At 54.6% G+C, this 26,685-nt stretch overlaps 1 protein-coding gene across 4 annotated transcripts in view; it reads right to left on the bottom strand.

Annotated features, from left to right (window-relative positions):
* The window catches only part of SEMA4D (semaphorin 4D), a 97,628-nt gene that overhangs the window by 13,978 nt on the left and 56,965 nt on the right, over positions 1 to 26,685 (bottom strand). For all 4 annotated transcript variants that reach the window (XM_017654962.3, XM_073228868.1, XM_037009739.2 and 1 more), the window contains 13 exons: positions 17,896 to 18,221; positions 16,636 to 16,781; positions 14,065 to 14,127; positions 12,508 to 12,606; positions 9,229 to 9,322; positions 8,497 to 8,610; positions 7,478 to 7,629; positions 6,275 to 6,450; positions 6,034 to 6,190; positions 4,781 to 5,003; positions 3,920 to 4,035; positions 933 to 1,105; positions 795 to 838 (listed from right to left, as the gene is read on the bottom strand). In XM_017654962.3, coding sequence (XP_017510451.3) covers positions 795 to 838; positions 933 to 1,105; positions 3,920 to 4,035; positions 4,781 to 5,003; positions 6,034 to 6,190; positions 6,275 to 6,450; positions 7,478 to 7,629; positions 8,497 to 8,610; positions 9,229 to 9,322; positions 12,508 to 12,606; positions 14,065 to 14,127; positions 16,636 to 16,781; positions 17,896 to 18,221 — 1,883 coding nt within the window. The remainder of the gene's footprint in view (positions 1 to 794; positions 839 to 932; positions 1,106 to 3,919; positions 4,036 to 4,780; positions 5,004 to 6,033; positions 6,191 to 6,274; positions 6,451 to 7,477; positions 7,630 to 8,496; positions 8,611 to 9,228; positions 9,323 to 12,507; positions 12,607 to 14,064; positions 14,128 to 16,635; positions 16,782 to 17,895; positions 18,222 to 26,685) is intronic.

Raw genomic sequence — 26,685 nt, 5'->3', positions numbered from 1 at the left:
TCAGCAACTAACTTCTTTGAAAAACAAGTTAATACGCACAAGAGGGCACAAGAGTTTCACGCACTGGAGCAACATGGAATCTTCCAGAACTAAGGAGATAAAGACATGCATGACCTAAAAATGAAGATGAGCCCCAAAGGGCAGCCCACAGGGACAACTCTGGGCAGCAGAAATCCTGTTTGGCACCCTGGCTTCCCCGGAGAAGATGTGCCAGGTGGGGAGGCTGAGCAGTGGCTGGGGTGGCTCCTGGTGGCAGAGCTCCAAGCCAAACATAAGACGCTTCTGCTAGGGGCACAGGGCACTCCAGCCTGGCCATGTGCCTCGGCACCTTCCTTCTAAACCTGTCTTCACTGACGACAGCTGCAAGGTGAGGGTTGGGAGGGCTGGAGCCCAGGGCACATGGCCTTCAGCTGGGCCGTGCTGGACCTGGCAAGTGGTGGGGTCGCCCCAGGAAAATGAGGTCTAATCTCTCAGGAGCTCTTCCCTCCCGCGCACAAGAGGTTCAGGTTTTGTTTAATGAACCCCAAGCGACGCAGAAGTGACACAGATGAGTGGAGGTTACAGTTTGGGACGGAGAGCACTTTCCAGTAAACAAACCCACTGTGTGAATTCAGACATCCTTTTCTGCAATAAAAGGGAAAGAAGGGCCCCAGAGTCGGCCGCAAGATGCTGGACCCCAGGTTCAAGGAGAGAAAGGAAAACGGAATGTACGAAATACCATGGCACCAAAGCATTGTGAAATGGTTTGAGAGACCACCGTTCCTGAAAGGGGTGTATGAGTGTGAGCAACTTACCGGGGCACGCAGACACATCGCCACCCATCTCCTGAATCAAAGCCCTGCAAAACAACCAGGTTTTGCACAGATTATGCACACGCACACGCTTTTCCTGGTTGTGAGGCGGCTGCATGCAGCACGTTCCCCTGCCAGTACCTGCTGGGGCCGGAGGTCTGGGGCAGGGTGATGCAGGCAGCCCTGTCTGAGCTCCAGGCACAGTAGGGGTCCCGGGCTAACACGCAGTCCTGGCAGGTGACGTGCTGTCTGCAGAAGGCCACTGGAGACTGCACCACACCTGAGTTGGCACCAGCATAGACAAACTTTCCATCCTGTAGGTGCAAGACAGATGGACAGGTGGGCATGCAGGCAGCCCTCCATGCGACAGGGCCAGATGCTTCTCCAGACCCTGGAGAGTGAGAACTAAGATCTTCCCATGCTTCCTGGAGGAGAAAAAGCCTCTCCCTCAGGACAGGAGTGTGGCCAGGTTACATCTAAGACAGAGCTAAATGCTGGCATCGGGACAAACAGGTGGTGCCTGGTCTTCTAGCCCCTTTAGGGCCTGGGTGTAGCCTCTGCCCCCATATGGGCTGGACCACTAAGCCCAGGGCATGGGGACAGCACTGAAAAGGAAATGAAGTCACTCTGAGAAATAACATGGATCCCACAGCCCCGAGTCAAGCCCTCCATGGTTACAGCCCCAAAACCTCAACCTCTATCCAATGGGGAGGAAACCCCAAATGCCATAATTGAGAGGCATTTTAAAAACACCAACCACTGCTCTCCAAAAGCATCACGTCCATCAAGATGAGGACAGACAGCAAGCTGTCCCAGACAAGAGGAACCAAGGGCAACATGCCTAAGGACACGGTGTCTGTGGGGAACGGGGGACTTGGACACTGGGAGGTGAGCGGGTGTTATACCAGCGGGACCCTCAGCCCAGTCGGGTGTTGCCAGGTGGAGGCCCACGGGGACTCCTGGCTCTCCTGGGAACCTAATATCATTTCAAAATAAGGAAGTTTAAAAGCAAAGAAAACCAACCTCAACAGGTCCTGGTTAACAGTCTGTGCCATCCTCTGGCCTGGCCCCCTTGGGCCCCAACCCCATGTGACTGTGCCTTGGTGGTGGCCCTGGGCTCACGTGGCCACATCTCTGTGACTGTGCATATGGGCCATGTGCAGCCCCGTGTAGCCCATCCATCAGTGAATGTGGCCATGTGACCAAGTCCTGGCAGGGGCCAGGCAATCACAGGACTGACCCAGAAGCACCCTCACAGGCGATGCCGCCCCTTCCGTCCTCACGCCCCACCTGCATTGGATCACTGCCCATGTTCCTGGAAGCCTGGGTCCCCGAACAAGGTCTTGGGGCACAGCCGTGTTCTCACTACAGGTCTGCCCTGGGGGTCAGCCCTGGCTCTGATGAGCACTCAGTGGTTTGGAGACCCCAAGGGTGCTCGCCACTGCCCAGCTGAGCCCAAGCACAGTGGCCACAGGCCAGGGCAGCTTCTGGGTTTCCATGTGAACCATGCTGGCTGGGCAGGCAGCGGACAGTGCCCACCCACAGGCACCAGTGCCAAGGCTCTGCAGGCTTGTAACTTGCTGAGGCTATTCCGTTTTCCTTCCCCATCAGAACTGGAGGGAGAAAACACCCCCAGCAGGGCTGGCAGCAGGCAGCCAGCCCTGTGGCAGGAGCCTGAAAACAGATCCAACTCTAACATGCCCGATAAAGGGGACCCGTGTGTGACATTCGCACACACATGCTTGACCAAAAAGTGGACTTTTTCTTTCTTGCCTGGCTATCAGGGCCCTTCTTGCTGCTTGGGGCTGAAGGAGGAGGGCCTGACAGTGATGGAGTCCCATGCACTGGGTGGAGACCCCGAGCACGGCAGGCAGGAAGTTCTAAGGGGCAAGATGACAACCTTGTGGCATGAAGCACCCCCACACTTGGAGAGGGAGGCTCGGGTGTGTCAGGGGTCAAACCAGGAATTCTCAGCGGAAGAACAAAGCCATTCAAACCTGGGCAAGTGGGAGTGATGTCCCAGAGGAGGCTTTACAGATGGGGAGTGGGCAGGGGAGGCTGAGTAATGGTGGGCCTGCATGGAGGGGAACACAGCACATAGCCAGGCAGCCAATTTCTGGTGCTGACCCTGATGCTGTCAAACCCCCAAAACCCATCAGCCTAGGGGTCATAATGTGGGACACCCACAGGCCCCTGGGGGATCCTACAAGGATAAATGAGATCCTCAGCTTTCAGGACAGGGCAGGGGGTAGAGGACCCTCTCAGGGTCCATCATCCCCCACGGTGCAGATGAGCATAGAGGCAAGACCGGCTGCCCAGGCCTACAGTCATGTGCATGCAGCCGGAATTTGGACGAGGTGGCCTGTTGTGTGGCCTGTGCTCTGCTCTTCACAGCTGCACCCCAGCTGTAAATGGGGCAGCATATGCCCCAAGGCCACTGTGCATGTACAGCAGGGGACAGCCTGGGGCCCGTGGGGCAAATTTCTATGGCTGTTTCTATGCAGCCCACTAATAACAGGTTTCACATTTTTGAATGGTTGAAGGAAACTCAAAATAACATTTCATGACACATGAGAATTTCATGAACTGCCCAGCTTGGTGTCCATACATAAGGCTTTGCTGGAATACAGCCAGGCTCACCCACTTACGGCTCTCCATGGCTGCCATCAGGCACAGCAGCAGAGACCAGCACCATAGGGGCCTCAGATGGTAACTCCTGACTGTGATGGGAAACCTACCAACCCCAGCGCAGGCGAGGGAGCCTCCCTGCTGTAACGCACTGACATTTGGAGTCTGCTTCTGTGCTGATGGCTCTGCATGAACAGACACACAGTGATGGGTCTCAAGCACACCATCCAGGGCCTGAGGCAGTGTTTCCGTGGGGCCCAGGCACAGCCCCATGGCAGCATGACTCACCCTGGCTGCTCAGGGAGGTCCTACCCACTTTTGAGAGACGCTTTGTCTCCCAGTTGGCCCTACTTTGTCCCAAATTCCAGGGCTCACAGAAGGACTTTTCTTAAGGCCCAAGGGCAGTTCATCTGAGCCAGATGAATGACAGGCCTGCCTGGCCAGTGCCCGGCTCCACCAGGGATTACGGACACAGGAGGCCACCGCCCAGGTTGCTTTACCTTCTTGGAAGACAGCAGCAGGGTCTGGATGGGCTCAAAGCTCTGGAAGAGCTGTGTCTCCTCAATGATGTGGACTTCGTTCTCCAGGCTGATGGCTTTGTGCAGGGCACCCCGGTCTGCAAGGTCAAAGAGACAGGTCAGGGATGAGCCTGGAGGACAGGCCAGTGCTGGTACAGTGGCCATGGGGGCAAGTGGCCATCCTTCCTCCCCTCAGCATGTCCTCCCAGCCAGACATTGAGAAGAGCTGCCATGATTGCATTAGGAAAGGAAAAGGAAAAGTCACTAGTAAAACAAACAACTGCAACTCAAGAGGCTTGGGTTACTACCATCTTTTTCTGGAAAACGAACTATAGTTCCACTGCCGACTCCCACACCCTCCCTGAGCACAGCCAGCATGGTCCCGTCAGATCAAAGGAGAACTGGTTCTCAGGGCCCACCTGCCCCCTGGGCGTGCCGTCCTACGGGGGGCCCTGCCAGCTGCTGCAGCGGCCGGCCACATCCCCATTCCCGAGACACTCATTCCAGAGTCCGCAGACTGCAGGGAAGGCATGCCTGCCATGGCAGACCAGGACCGGGCTCGAGCCTGGCTGCTCACTCGGGGAGGCAGGAAAGCTCGTACGCCTGCTCTCCCCCAGGCTGCACAGGCCCAGACCTACCAGACCAGAATTCCCAGTTGGGGCCAGGACTTGCATTTGTAACCAGTGCCCCATGTGGTTGACGGTCACAGAGATCTGAAGCCACCCAGGTGTGGTGACTTCTCAGAAATCTTTGCATGCTAATGGCTCTCAAGGACCACTGGGGACTCCATGCAGCATACATGAGCTGGGGTTACCATGTTCTCTCCCAGTGCCCAAGACCCACCTGTGCTGATGAACATGACGTCATACACGGTTCCGTCCAGGGCCTGGGTCCTGTCCACAACGATCTGCGTGTAGTTCACGTTGCTTTTGATGAGCTTGGGCCTGCCGTCCATTGGGGTCATGGAGTCGTCCATCAGAGGGTGGTCTTTGACAAACTGCAGCGTCTTGTCTGGCAGGTTGAGGGAACTGGAGAAGTTGGCCACCCGCGCTTCCTGGTTGATGCACTGCCAGGCAGAATCCTGTCACTGTGCATGCACACACGTGCGGACAGCCCAGCACACGTCTGTACCAGCTGGGGCTCCCGGGAGGAGCAAAATGTGGGGCTACACAGTGGATTTCTCAAGAAAGGGGAAAACTGTGGTGACCTTTCCCCAGGAGCCCCCAGGAACTAAGTGCGATAATTGCATTTCATGCTATGTAGTCAGTGATGTAATTTTTATCTATTAGTAACTGAAAAAAAACCATCAAGTCTTTGAAATGGAAAAATAAGCAGGTACTCAGGAGCTCTCCTAGAACAAGAGAAGACTGGTAAAATCTCTAAAAACAGCCCAACTCTCACAGCACAAAGGCCAAGAGCAGAAGGGCTGCATTCTGTGCCAGGGGCTGGCTTCATCATCACACGGGAACGCGTTTCACTTAATGACACACAGCAGGGACTGATGAGTGTCAGAAGTGTACCCCAGAGGGGAGGCGGTCCTTGCTGGGGAAGCTCCAAGCACCCGGTCACAGCCCACCCTGGGTCACACACGCAGTCCAGACACCAGTCATCATATGAGTAAATGTATCCAAATCAGCCTAGAAACCACAGTGATTTCCACATAAAACTCACGACTTTCAGGAGAAAAAAACATGACTTGTATTAATGAATGGAAAATACAGCTCATCTCTTTGCAAGAAATCACATATGTCTCTGCAGGAGACATGAAATGAAACAGACCTAACTGTACTACACGATGTCAATTCCATAGAGCATCCTGTGTGGGCCAGAACAGCCTTCTTGTTAGAGCGTTACGTATGTGGCAATAGCTGCTCCACGACATGCCCACAGGCCAATGGGAAAGGAGAGCGCCCCCACCATCCCTCCCGGTCCCAAGTGGACGCCCCTACCCAGCAGAGGCAGCCCAGCCCCAGGGTGGCACAGGGCTGTGTGCGACGGGGCACAGCAGGTCACAGCATGACCTAACCTGCTAGGAGGTACTGGCTTCACCCTGGGCTTCATGCTCTGGGCCTGCCTACCCCTGGGGCCCCACTCACCGCGCCGGGCCGCGGCACAGGCACAGCCCCGTTGTAGCGCACCCACTTGGTGTGGGACTGCTCCACCATGGTGCTCTGCATGTACTTCCCACGGGAGAAGACCTCCTCAGCTGTGGACAGGTTGTAAGCGCACACAGCCGACAGCCCCACGTTGTTCCTGGAGGGGAGGGGCTCCATGACTTCCCCGCAGGGTGGGAGGTGGAGAACCCCTGCCCACGGGCCTGTCCGCCCTGCCACTTACAGCTGTGGGGTGAAGACCCCATAGAACACAGGCTCCTTCAGGCCCGGAGCCCTGAGCACAAAGACGTCCTGCAGCACATTGAAGACGAGGTTGCTATCTGGTTGGGAGCAGATAAGCCTGGCCTTCAGGAAGGAGGTCCACTTCTTCTGTAAGGTCCTCAAGCCACCCTGGTCCCCCTGAAACCCCAAAGATATGCATGGTAGGGGGAGGGCAGACCCTCGTGAGCAGGTGATAAATGATGTGCATGGGCCCCAAGCAGCTCTGAATGAATGAGGCGGAGGCGAGGCTGAGAAGCAGCAGGCTACAGCCCCCCTGCCCCCACCCGTCAGCCTGAACCCCAAACTGAAGCACAAGCAGGCCAACAAAACCCTCGGAGGGAAAGTCGCCTAACTGCACCTAGAACAACAGTGTGTCCCTGACACATGCAGCTTCACTGAGGTGGACGTGCCCCTCCGACCTCACACACTGCCACCACCCCAGCCCTGTGGCTGTGTGCGGCTCCAGACTCACGGCTTCCCCTGAGCGACTGCAGGGCTGCGGCGGGCAGACACGCTGGCTCACCGTCCACCTCGAGCTGATGCATGGAGGTGTGGCCTTCCCAAAAGATGTTTCTCGGGGAGACTAGACCTTCACTTTATTGCCACCCCCTATCAGCTGAGGTGCCCTGGGCCTACCAGGTTTCCTCTACGTAATTTATAGCGAGCTGAGCACCAAGACACTATTATGAAACACCCGATGTGCTTTGTCCTGGAGAGAAATACTGAAACTCAGAAAGCTGGGTGCAGAATACAAAAATCGAAGTGTCCTTATTTACCTAGGACACCATGAACACACACCCCACCCCTCCACATCTGTACACTGGAATGCTGAAACCCCAATTCCAACAGAATTTGGCTTATGCAGTAAACAAAACCTAACTTTCTAGAACCTGGGGTAGATTCGAGGACAAATCACAAAGCAGCCTCTGAGGACGGGAGCCAATCGGCCATACACAGGCACCAATGCTCCCTCGTCTGCAGGGAGATCTCTGGGCTGCCCAGCGGGGCAAGCACCTGACAGCCCGTCTGCACTGACAGCTATGGCACGGAACTGTGCCAGGGGAGGGAAGCCGACATTTCAGAGGGAGGCTGCAGTGAAGTCACTACCCCTCCAGACATGCCAGCACCTGGGGCTGGAACCAAAGGGAAATGGGGTCGGGCTCACCTTGCACACCCTCGCTATCCGTGGGATCAGCAGCTTGAAGACAAACTCATATTCCACAGACACCTCCGTAAAGAAGAAGTACACCCTGTCATCTCCACCATCCACACCATCCAGGCTCTCTCGGATCACATCGGCAAAGACGAAACTGGGCTCTTAGGAAGGAGACACCCCAGTTATCCCAGCACCACCGAGGAGCCAGGTACCTCTCTGTAAACACAGGGGTCAAGCACCTCCCAGCACCCACCAAGGTGCCAGGCACCTCCTAGCACCCACTGAGCAGCCAAGCACCTCCCTGCAAACACCAAGGCGCTGGGGGCCTCTTAGCACCTACTGAGCAGACAGGCACCTTTTGGTAGTGACAGAGGAAGGTACATGTGCCATGGGACTCCAGGGTCCAGGAATGAGGCCTATGTGTGTATCACCATCCTCGGCCTAAGGAGGCGCCCAAGGTGGTGGTTCTGAAGCAAACCCAGGCCTGGCCTTCCCAAATGACAGGCAGCCAGGGGCTGCAGGGAGCCGGATCCTACGCCCCTGGAGACCCACTGGAAGATGTGGATTTGCTGGGTCAAACAGCACAAGCCTCAATCAGATGAGCTCCCAACCACAGATCAGGCACCCCACACCGAGGAGAAGCTAGGGTCCCACGAGAGTCCAGGAGGCCCGCTGGCCAGCACCCAGGAGGTGGTCCCCATGTGAGCACTGCAGGCTGCCTGTGTGTGAAGCCACCATGGGCACGTGCTGTCTGCAGGTCACAGTGTGTCATGTGCCCATCTGACCAGCCTGAATTGGCCACTGCCAAAAGCTTCTCACTTTAGGAAAGCCTCCCAGACCCATTCTTGATCAGGGGTGAAAACTGTGCTCCTTTCCTGGAGAAGAAAGCCAAGGGATCACCGGTGCTGGCTGCGGGGCCCCCAGTAGAGCTGACACGGCTCCGGGACTCCCGGGGTTCTGAGAGCTGCGCACACCCTCCTGGGAGCCAGAAAAGGGGACAAGCAGGGGAGACAGCTCCGGCTTCTTACCGTTGAGCCAAGGTATCGCGTACTCCGTTCTCAGAGGACTGTGGGAAGAATTTCGGGAGATGATGGGTTCGCTTCCCAAAAAGTTGTACGAGGTCCCGGAATAAAGCTCTCCATCTGCAGGGGCCCAGGAGGAAGGAGGCAAAGGGGATCAACAGGAGCACAGGGATGACGCCCAGGACCCATTCCCAGCACGGGCCCCTCTAGGGAAGCGGAGAGACCACCGCCTGCTCCGGTGCATGCTCCTGTTTCCTGAACCTTTTGTCTCATTTACCTGACGTGGGCAATTTCATGCTCCACATTAAATTGTATTTTAGGAGAGTCAGGGGCAATAGCTAACACGAGCAGTACCTAAAATGGTCAAGTAACAATATGACGGCAGGTGCACTGCAGCCTGTGGGCCTGGGGCCTGGGGCCTGCGGCTGCAGCTCCATCACATACCCCTCAAACGGGAGCATGGTCCCAATGTGACGCGTGAAACCAGATGATCTGCACAAATGATGGGTGTAAAATAGCCTCTTCCCACAAGTCCAACGTGTGGACCATGTAGTGCCAAGCTGTCCTGTTGAACAGCGAATTCAAAAGCTTTGACACAGACAGTGCCTGGAGCGGGGGTAACCGCTGTGAGCACAATGACCATGGTACAATGCCACCAGTGACCTTGGGGAAGGGTGGGCCTGAGCGTCCAGCGTAACAGGGAGCACAGCTATGCCAGCCGGTCGGCGGAGGACTCACCAACCATGACAGAAGTGTAGCTCTGTGCCGGATCAAAGGGACACCTTCCTTTGCCATCTTCATTTTTCCCCAGGAAGGTAAAGGTTATTAAGTTCTATAGTTGAAGGAAAGGAGATCATAAAAAGTCTTGAATTTCTGGAGTGATGACACCTTTTGGTTGTACCAGTTAATTTCACAGACTGGCTGTGCAGGGGGGTGGAGGGAGGAGTATGTGCCACCAGCCACGCAAGTCCTAGGCCCAGATGCCAGCACTTTGGGCCTTTGCCTTGACAGCCTTGAGAGCTGGTCAAGATTCTGAGGCCTCAATTTATCCTCCTGTAAGATGGAGATGGCAATACTGATGGTCCCAGGGCCGTAGAGCAGCCAGGGTCAACTCAGCAAAGATGTGCTGGTGAGTGATCGGAAGGCCGTGCGCGGAATGTTGGAGTCAACACAGACCAGCCTTCACAGTGGTGGGAGCAGACTGCCCAGCAAGTGATCCCAGGAAAATGCAGAGTCTCTGCCACATCCCACCCGCACACCCCACAGATGGGTGATCACGTGTGAAACGTCCCTCGCTGCACTGACAGTGCACAGCGCCTTTGGTCTGGGATGATCCTCGTGGGCGAGAGCCTAAACCACAGAGGCAAATGGGACAGCTGGCACAGGAAGTGCAGGAAAGCCTCACCAGAGACAGTGAGACAGCTCAACCCCAGGTGGTGAGTGGGAGGAAATGCCTGCAATTGCAGACACGGGGTGTCCACCCCTGCACACGAGGAGTTTGGAGGGAAGTGGCTGCAAACCAAGGGAGACAAGAAGAAACGAATCCAGGTGGCACAGAGAGGAAAGGGCGCACATGAAATCAGCCTGCTGCTGCCTTCTGCCTCACAGCCTGGAGACACCCAGAATGGGCACCTGACGGGGCTGCACAGCCGGCCATGTCAGGGGAAGGAGAGGCGGCCACACGGACACACGAAGGGTTCAGGGCCAGCGAAAAGCCACTAGGCTGCTAATGAGCTGTGCAAAACAGCAGAGACCCTCACCTGCTAGGCTGGGAAGTGTGAACTGGGGGGCTGGAGCACCCCACTTGATGCAATTCACTGAGCACATCTTGAGAGGACATCTGGGGGCTGTCAGGGAAATCTGAACAGGGACAGGGGCTGGAGATGAGATGACAAACTGGGTGGTTTGCAGGAAAAAGCCATTATTCTCAGGTCTGTTTTGGCATTTGGGACTGTGGGTCACAAGCCTGAACACTCACACTTATGTACATACAAATATTCCCAAAGGGGTTGCCCAGGAGGTCAGGATCCACGTGTCAGCTTGAAAATGTTTATTAAAGTTACTGGGGAAAGTTATACATCTGAATTTAAACTATGAATATATGACTCCTACTTCAACAACTGACATGTCTCAGGAATTTAAATTTCAGTCCTTGAAACTCCTGATAAATAGAGTTTAGCCAGGAAATCCTTTGATGTGCAAAGTATTTCTAATGTGACTTTGTATGCTTCTCCCTTGAGCACAGAGCAACAAAAACAACCCACAGAGGCACCCCCATGCCAACGCCAGCCTTTGCAGCAAGCATGTGTGGGGGCAGGCTTCCCAGTAGACCCCCTGTCTGTGTGGACCCCACCCCAGGTGTCTGTGTGCAAATTCAAACAGGTGTCTGTGTGCGAATTCAAGGTTTTCTGAGCAAGTCCTTAATTTTCCATTCTTGTCCTATTGTTCTCTCTGACTCCAGGGTAGAAAGTATTTTCTAAACCCCAATGAATTTAGGATTCCAGCAAAGCATGCACTCCACAGCAGCATACCTGCCTCCTGGGGTTTCCACTTAACCAACAGTCACTAAATGATTGTGGAGAAAGGGAAGGTTCCTGTGCCCAGGATTCTCCCCTGGCCCTGCTCGGCTAGCTCACTACACGTGTGGGCAATGCATTGTTACTGAGTCTATGAAAGAGCTCCACCTAGTGCTCTGGGTCACCCAGTGGCATGGCCGCATGGCGGAACAGCTGCAGGAGAGCAAAGGCTGCAGTGGTGGCAGTTCCGAGGACAGAGGCTGAGACGGCTGCGGGGCAGAGAGGACCAGAGGCAGAGACCGGCCTGCTGCATGCAGACTCGCCCTGAGTGGGTGGGATTCTAGTGACTGACCTGCCACCATGGGAATAAAGTTGGGTATAAATCCTTTCACCCCAAGAACATTCCATTGTCTTTTTTCAGTCTCACTGAATACATGGTGAACTTGTCTGGGGCTGAAACCCACTGGCAAGACAATAACATACTGCGATCTTCCTCACGTGCACTCAACTCCTGCTCTCCAAGTATATAAACAGTCACCAGATCCTCTCAGTGAGAAAAGACTTCCCTCCAGCCCCATCAGTGAGGGAATTGGGGTGGCAGGAGGGTGGTATGGCAGTGGGGGTCCCTCTCCAAAGGACCCTAGCCCAGCAGGAAGGAGGTGCGGGGACCAGCACTGCGAGGCAGAGAGCAGATCCCACCCTCCACAGCTCAACCCTCCGAGTGGTGCAACTCCTCAGAGTGGGAGTCACAGGAACTGTGGGGGCATGGGCCACCGCACCCTGACTGTGACAGCGGCACGCCCAGCCCAGAGCAGCAGGCACACTCCCTGAGCTCCAGCTGCCATGACACGCTGCAGACAGGGCTTCAACCACACATTCTCCTTCCTCGGAGTCCTGGAGGCTGGAAGCCCAAGACCAGGCGTTCCACTGTGGGTTCCAGGGGGGAAACCTCTCTCTCTGCTGGTGGACAGCTGTGCCATCACACAGAGAGGGAGTGCTCCATGCCTCCTCCTCTTACAAGGCTACCAATCCTATGGATCAGGGCCACCCTCACGACTTAATTTAACCCTAACTGCCTCCTCATAGATCCCATCTCTAAACACTGTCACCTCAGGAGATTAGGGATCCAACCTATGGATTTTGTGGGGACACAAACATTCAGCCCATAACATATACGAGCCAAGAACACACAGACCTAGAGCAGAAGCCCTCAGTTTTGTTCTTGGCCAGGACCATGTCACAGCCAGACCTCCCTCACAAGACACAAAACAGGACAGGGGGAGATGAGATGCTGGATCGCAGCGTGTCGGGTCCATGTCAACAGTGCTCCCGGGAGGCCTCCTGCCAGCTCACGGTGTTTCAGATGGACCCATGGGGCTTCAAGGAGCTGCAGAGAGGCTGAGGTGCCCCATCCCACAAAGCCGGCAGTTAGGAAGCCCTCCTGAGCGGCCTTGAGCCGCACCCGTTCTAAGTGCCTCCCAGAGAGGTTCCACAGCCTTACCAGGTGGTCACAGGCTGGCTGGAACGCGTTGGTCCCACACACGTACAGGGTGCTGGCACCGAGTGGCTGCAGAACTCGGATGTAGTTGAGGCATTCTGTCTACAGGAAGAGAGACATGGGCTTCAGTCACCAGCCAGCCTCCATGGACACCCCACTGGCCAGCCTGCAGGGCACGTGGTGATGCTCTGATGACCAGCCCCATCTGTGGACTCCACTCCGATGCTCTCTGTCCACATGCTGGTTCAGTCCACGTGCGCCACGGGGCAGGCTCACTGCGGTCCCACTCTGCCCCCACAAGACCTACAAAGCAGCTGGACAGGCGCTTTCCTCTGTGGCGGCTCTAGGCTGGCTGTCAGGCCAAAGAGATTTCACTGCAGTCACGAATTTAGACTCAGCAGGGTATGCTGGCTTCAAATCTTTGGACGCCCACCATGCGAAAACCGGTTCACTCTCACTGACAGCACAAAACATGCGTCACACTGCCAGACCTAAGGAGCTGGGTGCTGGGCAGCATCTCTCTGCCTTCCTTTCCTCCCAGCTTCCTTGGGATGGGTGTGTCTGGCCACCCAGCTCAGGGGAGAGGCTGGACCACAGAGGGGCTCCAGGCCTGCACCCACCAGAAGGGCCCAGGTACCATTGAAGCACCCACTCGCTACTTCAGCTGAAATGCACTTGGATTACATATGCTATTGTCTGAAAGTATCTCCGCTAGGGAGAGTCATTTTTGCTATGATTGTTTTTTAAACTGGTTAGAAGTAATTCATCCTCCCCAGAAAGAACCAGGAGGGACCTGATCCACTGTGCAGCCTCCACTGGGCAGGCACTGGTCTAATTTTGCTCTAAGAACAACCCTCTGTGGCACCTCCATTACATCACAAAGCCTACATTTTTCCTTATTTCCTAAAGTAACTTTGGATTTTAGCAACCTCAGTGAAAGATAGTTAGCATTTTACTAAAAATATTTTTAAAATTTTAATTGTTTTTAAATTAGCCAACAACTGCTGAAATTTGCTGTCTTGACCAATTACCAAGAAATACAGGAGTCTTACCCTCTGAGACCCCTGTTGTCGGCCCAGCACTGGTCGGGGTGGGGTGGCCAGTGTGTGGTGGTGGCCCAGAGCTCCCCAGATGGCCACCACACTAGACCAGGAGCAGGTTCTCAAGGGATGGAAGTGCCAACAATCCAGAAACCCGAGAGCAACCCCTCTAGAGTGCTGGCGTGTCGGAGGCACAGGCCATGCGTTTTACACCTTTAACTGGCAGGCACTGGAAATAACTTTGCACAGAGTTGTAGGTTGTACAAATAAATTCAAATCAGTTAAACTTTAAGAAGTACTTCTCAAACGCCTACTGTGTTTGGCATCCACTTTGAGGGAACCAGTCAGGCCATGTGGGAATGGATGAGCTTGCCCGCACACTGAGCTGTGGTTCCGGCCCAGACCACTGGAATCCTAGGCCAGAACGGAACACTTGGACTGTGTCGCAGTAGAGGCATCCGAGGATTAGAACAACTGCGAAAGGCCTGTGTGGTGACTATAGCTCACAAAAAGGAATTACCTGCTTTGATTTCCCCTTTTCTGTGCATTTTGCTTGTTTATCTTCTGAGACTCTCCAGTACGCCTGTTGGGAGGAATGAGAGTCCATGTCAGTACGTATTCCCCTTTTAAAAAGAGATTTTGATGTAAAGAGTGTTTACAAAGCGTACAAAGGTGTTCAGAGAGAGAAAAATCTGAGATGGTGAAGCAAGGCTTAGAGAGTGGACACAGGCCTGTGAGCAGTTGGGACTTCGTGGCCATTCTGGGGCCCTGGAAGGCCACTCTCAGCTTCTCATTATTCACTGCAAAACAACAGCAAACCCGACAGTGCTGGGGGCGGGAGGGAGGAGTCAGTTCCCACAAAGCTGAACCAGAGGTGTTTGCGAACTTCCACAGGGCTCTCGCCCATTCAAAAGTGACTCCAGGTGCCAGTAAGAAGCCTGACATGGACTTAAGCTATGCCTGCAATGGCAGGATAGGGATTCTTTACATTTTACGTGAAGCCAGTAGTTGAAAGTAATGGAGCAACACCCCAGGTCGAGGCCCCCAACCCCGCTGAGGTCTGTGTTCCTGCTTCTTCCTCACGTGCTGAACAGTGATCAGGACCCACCAGGCTGGCCAGCACCTCAGCTTCACCCTCCAGAGGAGGGAGGGCAGCAGGCCTGCATCGTGGAAGGCTCCCACACTCCTGCCTCACCTTTCCGGGGATGCCCCACCTCCCTGTGTGATACTCTGTGATTGATGCCAAAAAAATTACACATATATATATATACATACATATACACACACATGTGCACACATACACATATTCCCTTCCCAGACCAGCACTAATGATCTACCTGCAATAGATCCAGGTACTTCAAACACATTTAAATCCACAAGTCCAAGGTCATACTAAAACAGTTAAAAAATCTCTGTATATTTTTCTACCCAGAGAATCAAAGCCCGCTTTCCAGTGCTCAGAAGTCACATGGAGCTTCTCAGCAGCTGTGATGTAAGGACCCGGGCAAGGTGTCTTCTGCACGGACGTGGCTTACTGTGAAGGCCTGAATGGCATGGGGCTTTCAGAGAAGTGGAGGTCCTAGCTAATCAGGACACATGAAAGCAGAACACAGTCCCATTTCAAACAGCAATGCCCTTCAGAAATTACAAGGCAGACGATTCCATCATTACCCACAGGAGAGGAACAAGGACACAGGAACATGAGCTTTGACAAGCCTTGGTCACATTCACGGGGTTTTCACCACGGCCTGGCTGCAGCCCCTTCACTCTGTCTTCTTTTCCACACCAGGGCCCTGAAGCTGCCCCCTCACTCCAGGGCCACATGGCGGCATTCGCAGAGCATGGGAAGCTCTGGCTGAGTGGCTGCAGCGTCAGCACAAGAACTGCCTTTTCAGAGGGTAATCACTAGAATCTCATCTGTGAGTCAAACAGAAACTGGGCAGAATGAAAGACTCTGGAGATGAAGGAAAAACAAAACAAAAAATAAGAGGTCCAGGCAGAAAATGCCAGGATGAGCCTGGACTGTCTTGATTGCAGAGAGCAAGGAAACACCCTGGCTGCGAGGGTCACGTCTAAGGACGCAGGAGCCAAGTGCAGGCTGCCGCCAGCAGGGAAGCAGCAATCTGAGCACCTGCGAGGATCTGGCTGCAGGGGGTCCAGGCCCTTCAAACACGGTCACATCCAAGAGTCCAAGACCATACAGAAAATTCAAACCATGAAAGAACCACCAGCTCTCTTCAGAGAGCGCTCATTGAAAACTGTTAATAAAGGCAGAGATTTCAAATGTTGATCCAGCCATTATCAAAGAACTGGCCCTGGGGAGTGTGGACAGCTGGGATAGGCAGGTTCCCCTCATAAATGATCTCAGGCTCACAATGGAGAAGGAAGGGTAGGGCTGCAATGGCCCACTTTGCAATCCTTGATGTGCACAGGGCCAGACAGGACTGGGAGGTGGCTCTCCAGCGAGGGGACCTAGAGTGCCTCCGAAGACCGGACAGAATCCTGACTTCAAACTTATCAGGCAGACAGCGCCACAGCTCTCAGTCCACAGGATAGAAACACCCACTATTTGATGACATTAACTTCTGGGTGCAATAATGGTATTTTGGTTACTGTGCAACAAAAGCAGTCCCTTCCTTTAGGAGATGACCAGGGCAACATTTACAGGCAAAAAGCATGTGTGCAGTTTGCCTCAAAGCATTCCGGGGAAAGCAGAGGCTGAGGCCGTGAGTGGAGAGGGGCTGAAGCCCTGGCCTGCAGGGGCTGCAGTGGGTACAGGGCTCACCTGTACCACCCCCTGTACTCCTGTGTGTGCCTGAGACCTTTCATAGTAACGAGCTCCAAAATCCAACATGAAAAGCAGGGGTCCTTGGGTGAGCTGCAGGCCCAGGACAGATGGAGGCTGTGGGGGACACCCCGAGTCAGGACTGCAGGACACAGGGCCCTCACCTGCGTGTCAGCAGGTAATCTTCTCCCAGACATGCAGGACATGTGGAGCTGGCATAGGGGTGGGCAGCCCATGTGGCCAAAGAAGGCCTGCCAGCCTAGGAGCCAGCATGTAGACGTAGGGAAGCAGGGAGCCACGCCGTACCTCGTGCTGCTTCTCAGAGATGTTGAGTGCATTCAGGGCAAATACGGCCTCCCGGGCGCCCACGTACAGGATGTCCTTGTCCTCACTTAGCAGCAAGGCTGAGTAGTTGAAGATGCCAGGCTCCTGAAACTGTGACAGCTGCACCTCTGGAGGACAGAGGGTGGGGTCGCGGGTGAGTGCACTAGACGTTTCTGAGGCTGGATACACCCCGAGTGCCTGGGGTCTGCTGCCATGGCAGCTCTGGGTGGAGCCCATTGGTCATTCACAAGCCACTAAGTGAATGGGCCCCCATGAGGCCCCAGCCACCACGCCCCACCCCTCCTGCTCCCTCCAGCTCAGGCAAGTTCCAAACCCCGGACTCAGGGTGGCCTCCTGGCAGGTGACCTCCCGGCAGTGTGATCTCCCTGCAGAGTGAACTCCCTGCAGCATGACCTCAGGGGGCTACAGGCAGACACCTCCGGCTGCTGCAGCCTTTCTGCCTCTCATCAAACCCTTGTCTGTGTGTTTAATCCCCCACAGATAAGGTGTACAAAGACTGTAGGATTTTAAGATTTTCTCTTTCAGGAAAAAAGTGATTTACCTCAAAACCTTTAAAAAGTCAATTTCAGTGAATATACCCCTTGCCCCAGAACACTCAGGGAACAAATGACTTTTCCCTTGGTAGGTGCCTGCCTCAACGCTGCCCTGGACTGGGGTTCAGTGGTGAGTGGTCCCAGGGGTGGTGGGAATGGATCGACCCACTGCTTAAGGAGCTGTTGCTTCCTGGCCACCTGAGCACCTGCTTGAGTGTTTGGTATCTGGCTTTCCACATCTCACCCAGCTCAGGTTCATCAGCGGGCGAGTTCACACTTCCTGCTCTGCTTCTGCCTGCACCAGAGAAGGGCTTCCCCAGGATGTCCCTGCCGAGCACTGCAGGGAAGCTCAGCCCTGCCAACTGCTTGTCACGGGAGAGGAGCTCAAGCCCCTGGGGCTAAGAACTCCCAAGAGAGGAAATAGGACAGAAGCTAATGAACAGCAAAGGAAAGCAACTAGCCCGCTCACGGCACAGTTAACTGGACACTGTAGTTTGTGCCTGGCAGCGCGCACCAAACATCATCAGGTCCAAGGCGGGGCAAGCTTCCTCTCAGGGGCCTGGACCAGCCCTGCAAGTTCCAGTAACGGCAGTGTGGCCTGCTCAGATGGGCAGGAACACAGGCCAGACGCTCAAGTGAGCAGCCCATTAGTGACCGAGCAGAGCGGCCCTTTGCTCGTTGCCCTCACCTCTGTGCTCCCATGTGATCCTAGGTACAGGAGCAAAGGCTGCCGCCGTCCCCAACACCACAGCCAGGACGCTGAGCAGCCCCCTGACAGGGGGACACATCCTCATGGGCAGGGCTGCAGCAGGGGCTTCCACAGCCAACACTAGCCGGGGAGTACCCGGTGGACGCTGGGGACACTGCTCAGAGCCCCCGGGCTGGGGTCCACAGCCCAGCCTGGAGCTGGTGGGCCACACAACCCCTGGTGACACGCATTTCCCAGCTGCTGTCACACTGCAGACGTCACAGGTTCTTACACGGCAGGCTTCCTCACAGCCTTCTGAAGAAAATCTGGAAGACAGGAAAAAGGAAGAGGTTTCAGGGCAAGTGTGGTAGTAGTACCCACTTTCTGTTGCTCGGCTGCTCTCACCATATCATCAGCCAGGGGGCCGACAGCTGAAGGGCAGGGCAGGGCGGGGTGGGGCAGGGAGGGGCAACCACACATAGACGTGCCTCTGACACCTAGGAGGAAGCCCAAGTCACCAGTCAGCGCAGGGTGGAGTGGGGTGCCTGGCCACCCCTCCGCCCTTGTGGCCCTCATATCCAGCTGGTGATGTGATGGCAAGGGAGGGGGAGCCAGGGTTTCAGTTTCCCTCAGAGACTCTGTCTTCCAAACTCCTACAATACTCACACAGGAAATTGGCCAGAGCCAGAGCAGAGAGCTGCACAAGGCTGAGCCACAGGAGTGCACACACAGGCACATTCACACAAGCAAGCACACACCCAGACATGTGCAAGTGCATGCACACCCACATGTGAAAACATACACACGTGCAAGCACAGGCACACACAGGAACTCACATGTGCTAGCAGTCACAAAGGTATGCACACCACACATGCAAGTACACATAGCACACTCGCATGCAAACACACACATGAACACGGGCATGTGCACACATACATATACACACAGGTGCACAGAAGCAGGCAAGGCTTTGCCATGCAGGAGTGGTTGACCTCCTGCAGGGCACAGCCACCCCCAGTGGCCTCATTCTCCCAGCCTCCCCCTAAAAGCCTGCATGTCATGGAAAGCATGGTCATGGGCTCTGACTGGTCCCTTTTTGGAAGAACAGGCCCGGGATGAATGGAGAGACTGTGGGGCTGGAGTCCACGGCACTCCTGGCACGCACACTCTGCCCAGCTCCACAGCTGCTCGGTCACACACGTCTGCTGCAGGGTTTCCTACAGTGAGCTGCAGGTCAGCCTGGCTACAGCTCAGCGAAGCAGGGTGATAAAGGAGTGGGGTTTCCCCGTGACCCAAGAAGGCCCCACCAGGATCCCAGTGGGACTCTTGAGGTGGACCTGTACCCACTTCTCAGGAAGGAGCTTATGCTGCAGTGCTGGCCAAGGGTGGCAGTACCCTCCCCTACCACATCAGGGGAACACAAGGCACAGCCGACCCTTGAACCACAGACATGCTGTCCTACAGGGTCCCCGCACAGGGTCCATGACCCTTGACCTCTTCATGCCCAGCTCCCTCTTCTGTAAGATGGAGGACCAGCCAACCTCCTCACACCCCTGCCTCCCAACCTCTCCCCTGGAGGTCCTGGTGTCCTCACCTCCTTCTCCTCCTTCCATCCCAGATCTATCAGTCCAACTGACATGCTGGGCTCTTCCCTGGATCCTTCCCCTCACCCCCCAGGACCATCAGCTCCCTGACTTCACCATCCCTCAGGTGCCCTCACTCCCTCCTCAGCTTCCTTTCCTGGCTCCCCTTCCCCACAGCCCCTGCAACCCACCTTCTGCCAGTGCTTGTCCAGCCGCCCGCCCACCGCTGCCTGACACCTGCCAAGAGAGAGTTTTGGAAGAATTTTTGGCTTCCTCTTCATCTAGTTAAGTCACTGCCTCCAGGAAGCCCTCCCAGGCTCCTTCCTCATCCCACACAGGGAGTCACCTTTCTCACCCCCAGGTCCTTATCTCGCCCCCAAAGCCCAGCACACTCCACAGCTTGCCTTGGCAGCACTCTGGGCTTAATGGATCTTTATGTTCATTATACTTAGGTTTCATCTGCATGCATGAGGCCCTACCACTTCCCAAAGGAAGGATTCACAGTGGACTTTCAGGGCAAGCACTTGCCCACTGGAGACAGTGGGGGCGGGCCGGGCCTCATGTGTTCACCCACCTTCCTTGCTCAGGCACCTGCTCTGCACTTCCTCTCCCCAGCGTGGAGGTATGCCTGGCCAGGTCTCCTGCTCTCCACCCTGATGTGGCTATGCTGGCCCTCAAGTCAGGGAGCAGGTGCCCCTCATTTTCTCCAGGGACCAGCACATCGTGGGAGCAGGTCAGCACCTCTTTTCTGCAAAGGGCTGGGCAGGGCATGCTTTTCAGCTTTTCGAGTCCTGCAGCTTCTGTCCCAGCTACTGGAGTCCACCACAGTATTGCAAAAGCAGCCACAGAAGCGCATGAATGGATGAGCGTAGCTGTGTGCCACCACAGCTTTTACAGAAACAGGCGCCGTCTGCAGGCAAGCCCTTCACTGGGAATCCACAGGGATGACCAGCTCAGACACCCCACTGCAAGGGCATATCCTAATCTAAACTCAACACCAGATGCACCCGGAAGCCAGGAGGAGGCCAGGGGGAGGAAGAGGCTGCTTCATGGAGCAGCTGTGAGTGCGCAGGGAGCCAGCTCCCAGAAGCACTCGCCCCAGCCCTGGGTGGGGACCCTGCTTTTCTGCCCTCAGTATGGGAATGAGGCACACAGTGGCTCTGGAAGACCAGAGCAGGTAAGGGCTCTTCAGCTGTGGGCTTTCCTGCACACTCAAGAAGCCGCGTGTCAGTAGTGAGCACTGCAACTCCCCCAAGGGAGAGGCACACTGAGACTGGAGCCCCTTAGGAAGACAGGCTCCACAACGTCACTGCCAGTCCTACACCTAATGGTGCTGGGCCATGAGATGGGCACGATCCCGCTTTGATGTCAGGAGAATGTAACTCAGAGGGGGCTCTGCTCTTGTCAGGGGCCTGTCAGCACCTGTCACGTGGCAGCCTTGAATTGAGTCAGGGCCCATGGCAGAGAAAAAAGAAGGCATAGCCAGCAGCCAGCAAGGGCAAGGAACTGTGCCGACATCTAATGCAGGCACCTGTGTATGTGCACCTGTGTATGTGTGCATATGCAAACTGCACACGTGTGCATATCTGAGTATGTGGGGCTGTGTGCATCTGTATATGTGCATACATGTCTGTGCATGTGTCTGAGCGTGTACATGTATTTGCACATGCATCTGTGTGCATCTGCACATATATATGCATCTATGCATCCATTTGTGTATACATATGCATGTGTACTCATGTATGGACATATCTGTGTGTGTGTGGTGTATGTACAGCACAAAAATTCTGACCTAATGCTCTAGTCTTAGATGTGATTGCGACTGCCAGCTGGTGCCCTGTAAGACAGGAACTATGGGACGGCAGGTGCTCTCTGGGGCCTGTCGCACCCACCCCAGGCCTTGACTTCCCTTTCTTGGACTGGCTGTCTGCAGTTGGGGTGGGTCCCAGAGGAGGCACATAAGACATCGAGGCTTCTCTGAGCAACAGGATGCTAAACCAACATTAAACATGCCCTCCCCAGCATCCCTAGGGATCCTGTGAAAGGGGGTCCTGGTGACAGCTGTGGATGGCTGCCTGGGGAGCCTGCTCTGGGTTCTTATCTCCGGGGTGTGCCCAGACAAGGCAGGTGAGGCGCTGCTCCCCCCTCAGATCCTGCAGCCAGGGCAATGGGGCGACACACCTGCCTTGCCTTCTCTGTCAGGCCAGAAGCAGAGAGCGGGACTGGCTCCCCCAGATCGTGCCCTGCCAGTGCCAGCACCACCCCGCCGACTCCTAGCCTGTGCCCCTCACCCACCCTCAGGCTGCCCCCTGCCCCTAGGCTCCCTTTGCTCAACCCATGCCCCCACCTCCAGCTCCCTTCCCCACCCCCTGACTGTGGTGATGTCACCACCTTGCAAAAATGGCCTTGTCCCCTCAGGAATCAGGATGGGTTTTAGGGGCTCTCTGTCACACGTGTAACAAATAGGTGACCGCTTCACCTTGAGTTCCCCTAGAACCTGGAACTATCCTGGGAGTGTGCTCAGCTCCAGGAACACCTGCTGGACCCACTCAGCTGCCAGGATGGCATTCTGGGGCACTGCTCACCCTCCAGCCAATGTTTGCAACCTAACAGAACACACTGACACACCTTCCTGCGCACTCCTTCACCCAAACCTGGGCGTGGGTGGGCCATGCATGCGCCAATGGGAGCCAGGAAGGACACAGAGGGCAGCGGGTGGTAGGTGCACATGCCAGCCAGTCAGCCAGTTGGCAATGACAAGAGGCTGGTGCAGAGAATGGCAGAGGTGGGTGGGTACGGGATGGGGACAGGGCCCTGCAGAGGGCTGGCAGGGATCTGCCAGCAGTGACTGTCATGGCAGAGAGGCAAGGGGAAGGAGGGGTCACCCCTGTGACAGCACTAGGCCTTCCCACATGGGTACACAATGCTGTCTCCTAGAGGGCAGGTGGTGCTTGCATGGGTCCCAGGCCCCAGCTTTGCACAGGGGACAATAACCCTCCTCCACTGGCCTGGCTTTTCCTGCTGGCACCTGCAGAGCGGCCACTAGGCTCAGCAACCTGGACACTGGCTCCTGGAGGATGGAGGAGCTGTACTGGGAAATGGCTGGTCTGCCCCATGGGGAGGAAGACTCATCACAGATGCCACCCCCGGAGATGTTTCCCAGGTGCCAGAGGACAGCATCTACACGGAGATCGTCTGAAACGCCACTGAACCTGGCTTCGGTCCCCGCTTGACATGTGCAGATGGCATCCTCAGGAAAGGTCGCTTTAAGTGGAATTTATTTGCATTCTTAATTTCCCCCACCTTATAAAACATTCCCACCTTCCAAGTTAGTTTCAAGGATGTTTACCTCTACTAATAAAGAAATGAAAATTAAAATACCCATTTATCTGTAACAAAGCAGAAATTTCACAGTGCGGCCAGCAGTGCTGGTGCAGGGACATGGGTGGCACTCGGAGTTCCCGATGGAGTGTGCATGCCTATGCACAAGACCGGCATGCAGAGGCCAGTGCACGAGGATGGCCCTGGAGGGCAGCGGGCACAGGGCACCAGCTTGTGAGCACACTGTACCCAACCACACGTAGCAGGTGATGCGGAGCACAGGCCAGGACGGCCGGTGGGCTGCTGGTCTGCACACACACAAGGACACACATGCACATATACAGGGACACACACAGGTACACACACATGAACACACACATACATGGACACACATCCAACTGTTAACAGTGGTTACCTCTTGGGGTGGGGAGAAGCAGCCAGGGAACTCAGTTTTTATGTTTGGTTTTAAAGAACGAATTGCAGTTTTACATTGCTTTGTAAAAAAGAGTTAATAGATTTAAAATGTATGCCCTCTCACTATCCTGCAGTACGAGTGCATCAGCGCGGGAAGTGGCACGTCCTGGGGGCCCCCATGCTGACCCGTTTCCTGGTGTCTATTCTCACCAGGTCTTTGCCCTTTTTTACATTAACACAGAAAATAAGACCTAGCTTCTTTTCCTGCATGCTTTTTATGGCAACAAGGTGGAAATAACGTGAGAATCACTCTGTTAGGCCTTCATGCCAGACTCTCACAGTGCTGACATAGCACAGGGCAGAAAAAGCCATTCTCACTCCTGTTGCCTTACATCCAAGGATTCCAAAGTATTTCTTTAAAATAAAGGGGCCAACAAACAAAATCCAAAGACAAATGATCTAAGGGGAAAAAAACAACAAAAAAAATACTTGTAACACAAGTGCTGGGGCGTGGAATTCCTAATGAACACAGCCATCTAACCAATCAGAGCTGGCTACATAGCAGGCACTCAATACACGTATCCACATGCCCATATGCCAGCAAACACAGGAAGCGCCAAACATCCCTAAGGAAGGAAAACTGGGCTCGTTAACACTGCCCCCAAACTGGCCAACAGGGTGCAATGATGCCACTCACAGCAAACAGGGCCCACCACAGCAGCAGGCCTGTTGGGAAGCCAGCCCATCCACAGACCTGAGGGACGGACAGGGACGGAGGAGAGACGGGCGCTTTCCTGCTGTCTTTACAGATAACCTAACCATTTCCCTTTCTTCTAAATCTGGAAAGACATTATTGACCATGTATTAACGGGCCAAAATTAGGATCAATCACAAAATGATACAAATCCAGGACAGGGTGACAATGAGAGCCCCTTTTACATCAGACCTCACTGATGACCTCAAAGGCCATCCCAGAAGGGAAGCTGGAGCTTTTCAGTGCCCAGCCCAGGGGCCACAGGCCCAGAGACACACAGAGTGGGCAGACAGTGGAAGGAGGGAGGGAGGGAGGAAGGGGCAGGCTCTGTCGGAGCTCCAGGTGCTGGCACCTATGGGGTCGCCCTGTCTAGCCCCTGTGCACACGCGCAGGGCCCCGGGCACCAAGCTGAGGACTGAGCCCTTCCCCACTAGGCTTCTGAGGTATCAGCCTTCCTACACCAGAAACAGGTGGAGGAACTGAATGATTGTACCCAAAGCTGTGCCCCTCAAAATGTCCCACAGTCATTTTAAGGACAGAGTCTGCAGAAATCTGTTCTCTGAAAATAATGGGAAACAAGAATATTCAAACACTTAAACAGTCTGTCCACATAAACTCAGCATCGCTGCTGGAAAGAAACTCCTGCCACTTAAAAAAAACAGACTGGGCCCCAGCAGCTGAAATGCCCCAGGGTCAGCATGGTATTTGTACACTTGTGTGAACAGGCGGAGGGGTGAGTGTGCAGTTGCTCACCTGTGCACAAAGGAAGTGCAGCCAGGCCTGGAGCTGGTCCCCAACCACTGACTGCTGCCCCTGTCCTGCAAAATAAGCCAAGCTCAACCCACTGTCACAGTCAGCCATCAATCCAGAAAGCCCCCTTCAACCGTCTATTAGACCTCTGGTATGCAGCCTTCAGAACTCATCCTCGCTGAAATCCAAAGGCATGAGGCGAAGCAGCAGAGATATGTGTAACATGTAGACAAAAATATGATTTCCTGAAGAGTCCATTCATTTAGATTGCCATTTCTCTTTGTGTTTAAGCCGAACAGAAGCATGTCCACAGTGGTGCGAGTTTCTGTAGCATGTCTGTTAGCCCTTCACAGTACAGGACAGAGCCCTCAGAATCAGGACCCCTGAGGCCAGTGAGCTCACTTACTAGTGGACACAGAGAATCAGACAACAGCAGGGGCCCCTGTGTAGTGTTAGTGATGGCTTAGACTGGTTGTGACTTTGAATGACCAACATATTTTTTAAACCTCAGAGTAAGTGCTAGCATCTTTTGTGGTTGGAGTTTTTGTTTTCTTTTGCTTTAAGAGCTTATACAACCTTTGCTGTTTCTCTAAAGGCAGATGAGAAGAAGGGGCTCCCCGGACGCATGGCTGATATACCCCCACCCCCCCAGGAGTGGGACCAACCACACCCACAGCACAGACATAGTCCTGCACCCTCTCTTACATGCACTCCACCTTTGGCACACCATTTCCAGGGTCATTTGGGGCCCCTCGCTGCCCCCCATGTCCCAATTCCTGAGCAAACACCTCAAACTGGCAAATGAGACCCCAGAGTAATAGGCAGACATGGCGGGGATATATCAGGTCTCAGTGCGGTGGCTGCTCCTGACAGCCAATTTCTGAGCAAAAATATCTTCAAATTAGCAAGCAGGGAAGCATCCAGGCCATTTCCACCCAGGACGCAGAACCCACGTCTGCTGTTGCAATGCAGGGGAGGTGTTGGCAGACCCCACTAACTGCTGGGTTCACCTGTTCACACAGGCAGGTGGGCCCAGCAGCGAAAACCCTCAAGGGAACAAGAGAGCAATTCACACACAAATGAGGTGTAGATAAACAACGTGAATTCCAAGAATTTAAAACCATCAACTCCTCTCTTCTACATATTCAATAAGCTTTGTCACTTAAATAAATTAACACCCAGAGCTGCCTGTTCTGTGACTAGACAAAGTATGGGTCGCAGTCACCCTGATTCCATGGTATTAGACCACAGGTGACGGCAGCTTAGGGCACCCACCCAACTGTCTTCTTGAAATTCACACAACACACCCTCAATTTTTGCCTCCAAGCCAAGTCTCCGTATCTACTGTCCACCACGCACCTCCAGCCATCTGGCACCTAAGTAAAAACACACACTTCGGCTTCAGTCAACCATGAGGCCCTGGCACCAGCTGTCTGCACCCTTTGCCATGGTGATTTTTTTCTTTTCTCCCATAAAAACCCACAAGTCATAACTAGGTATCATCATACTGAAGAATGCAGAAGACATTCCCACGTAATTACTAATCACGTTGTACCAACCACACATAACTTCTCATAATGCACATGGAAAGATGCAACATCTGCAAAATAAAGAAATTAAACTGGTCCATAAAGAGAAAGTGGGCTTTACCCCAGTACCACATCCCCACCGGTGCAGGATGCCTATGCCGATGGCAGCTGCCCAATGACCATCTATGACACAGGCACAAAGCTCAGGCGAGGCCTGTCGCATGGACGCCCATCCAGTGTTCTGCAGATGTGAAGGCCCCTCGCCCCAGCAGTGGCCAGGTGGTCTCTTCTGCATGTGAAAAAGCCACAGGTAGATGGGGCCAGAGCACAGGGATCGGAGGTCTGAACCATGTGGGTTTGAGGCCTGGCTTCTCCATTTTACCAGCTGTGAGTCCTGGGGAAAGTTACCAGGCCTCTCTGTGCTGTTTCCTTCTCCAGA

This window comes from Manis javanica, chromosome 2 (genome assembly GCF_040802235.1).
Source record: "Manis javanica isolate MJ-LG chromosome 2, MJ_LKY, whole genome shotgun sequence".
Classification (NCBI taxonomy): domain Eukaryota; kingdom Metazoa; phylum Chordata; class Mammalia; order Pholidota; family Manidae; genus Manis; species Manis javanica.
This window is presented reverse-complemented; position numbering and strand designations above follow the sequence as displayed.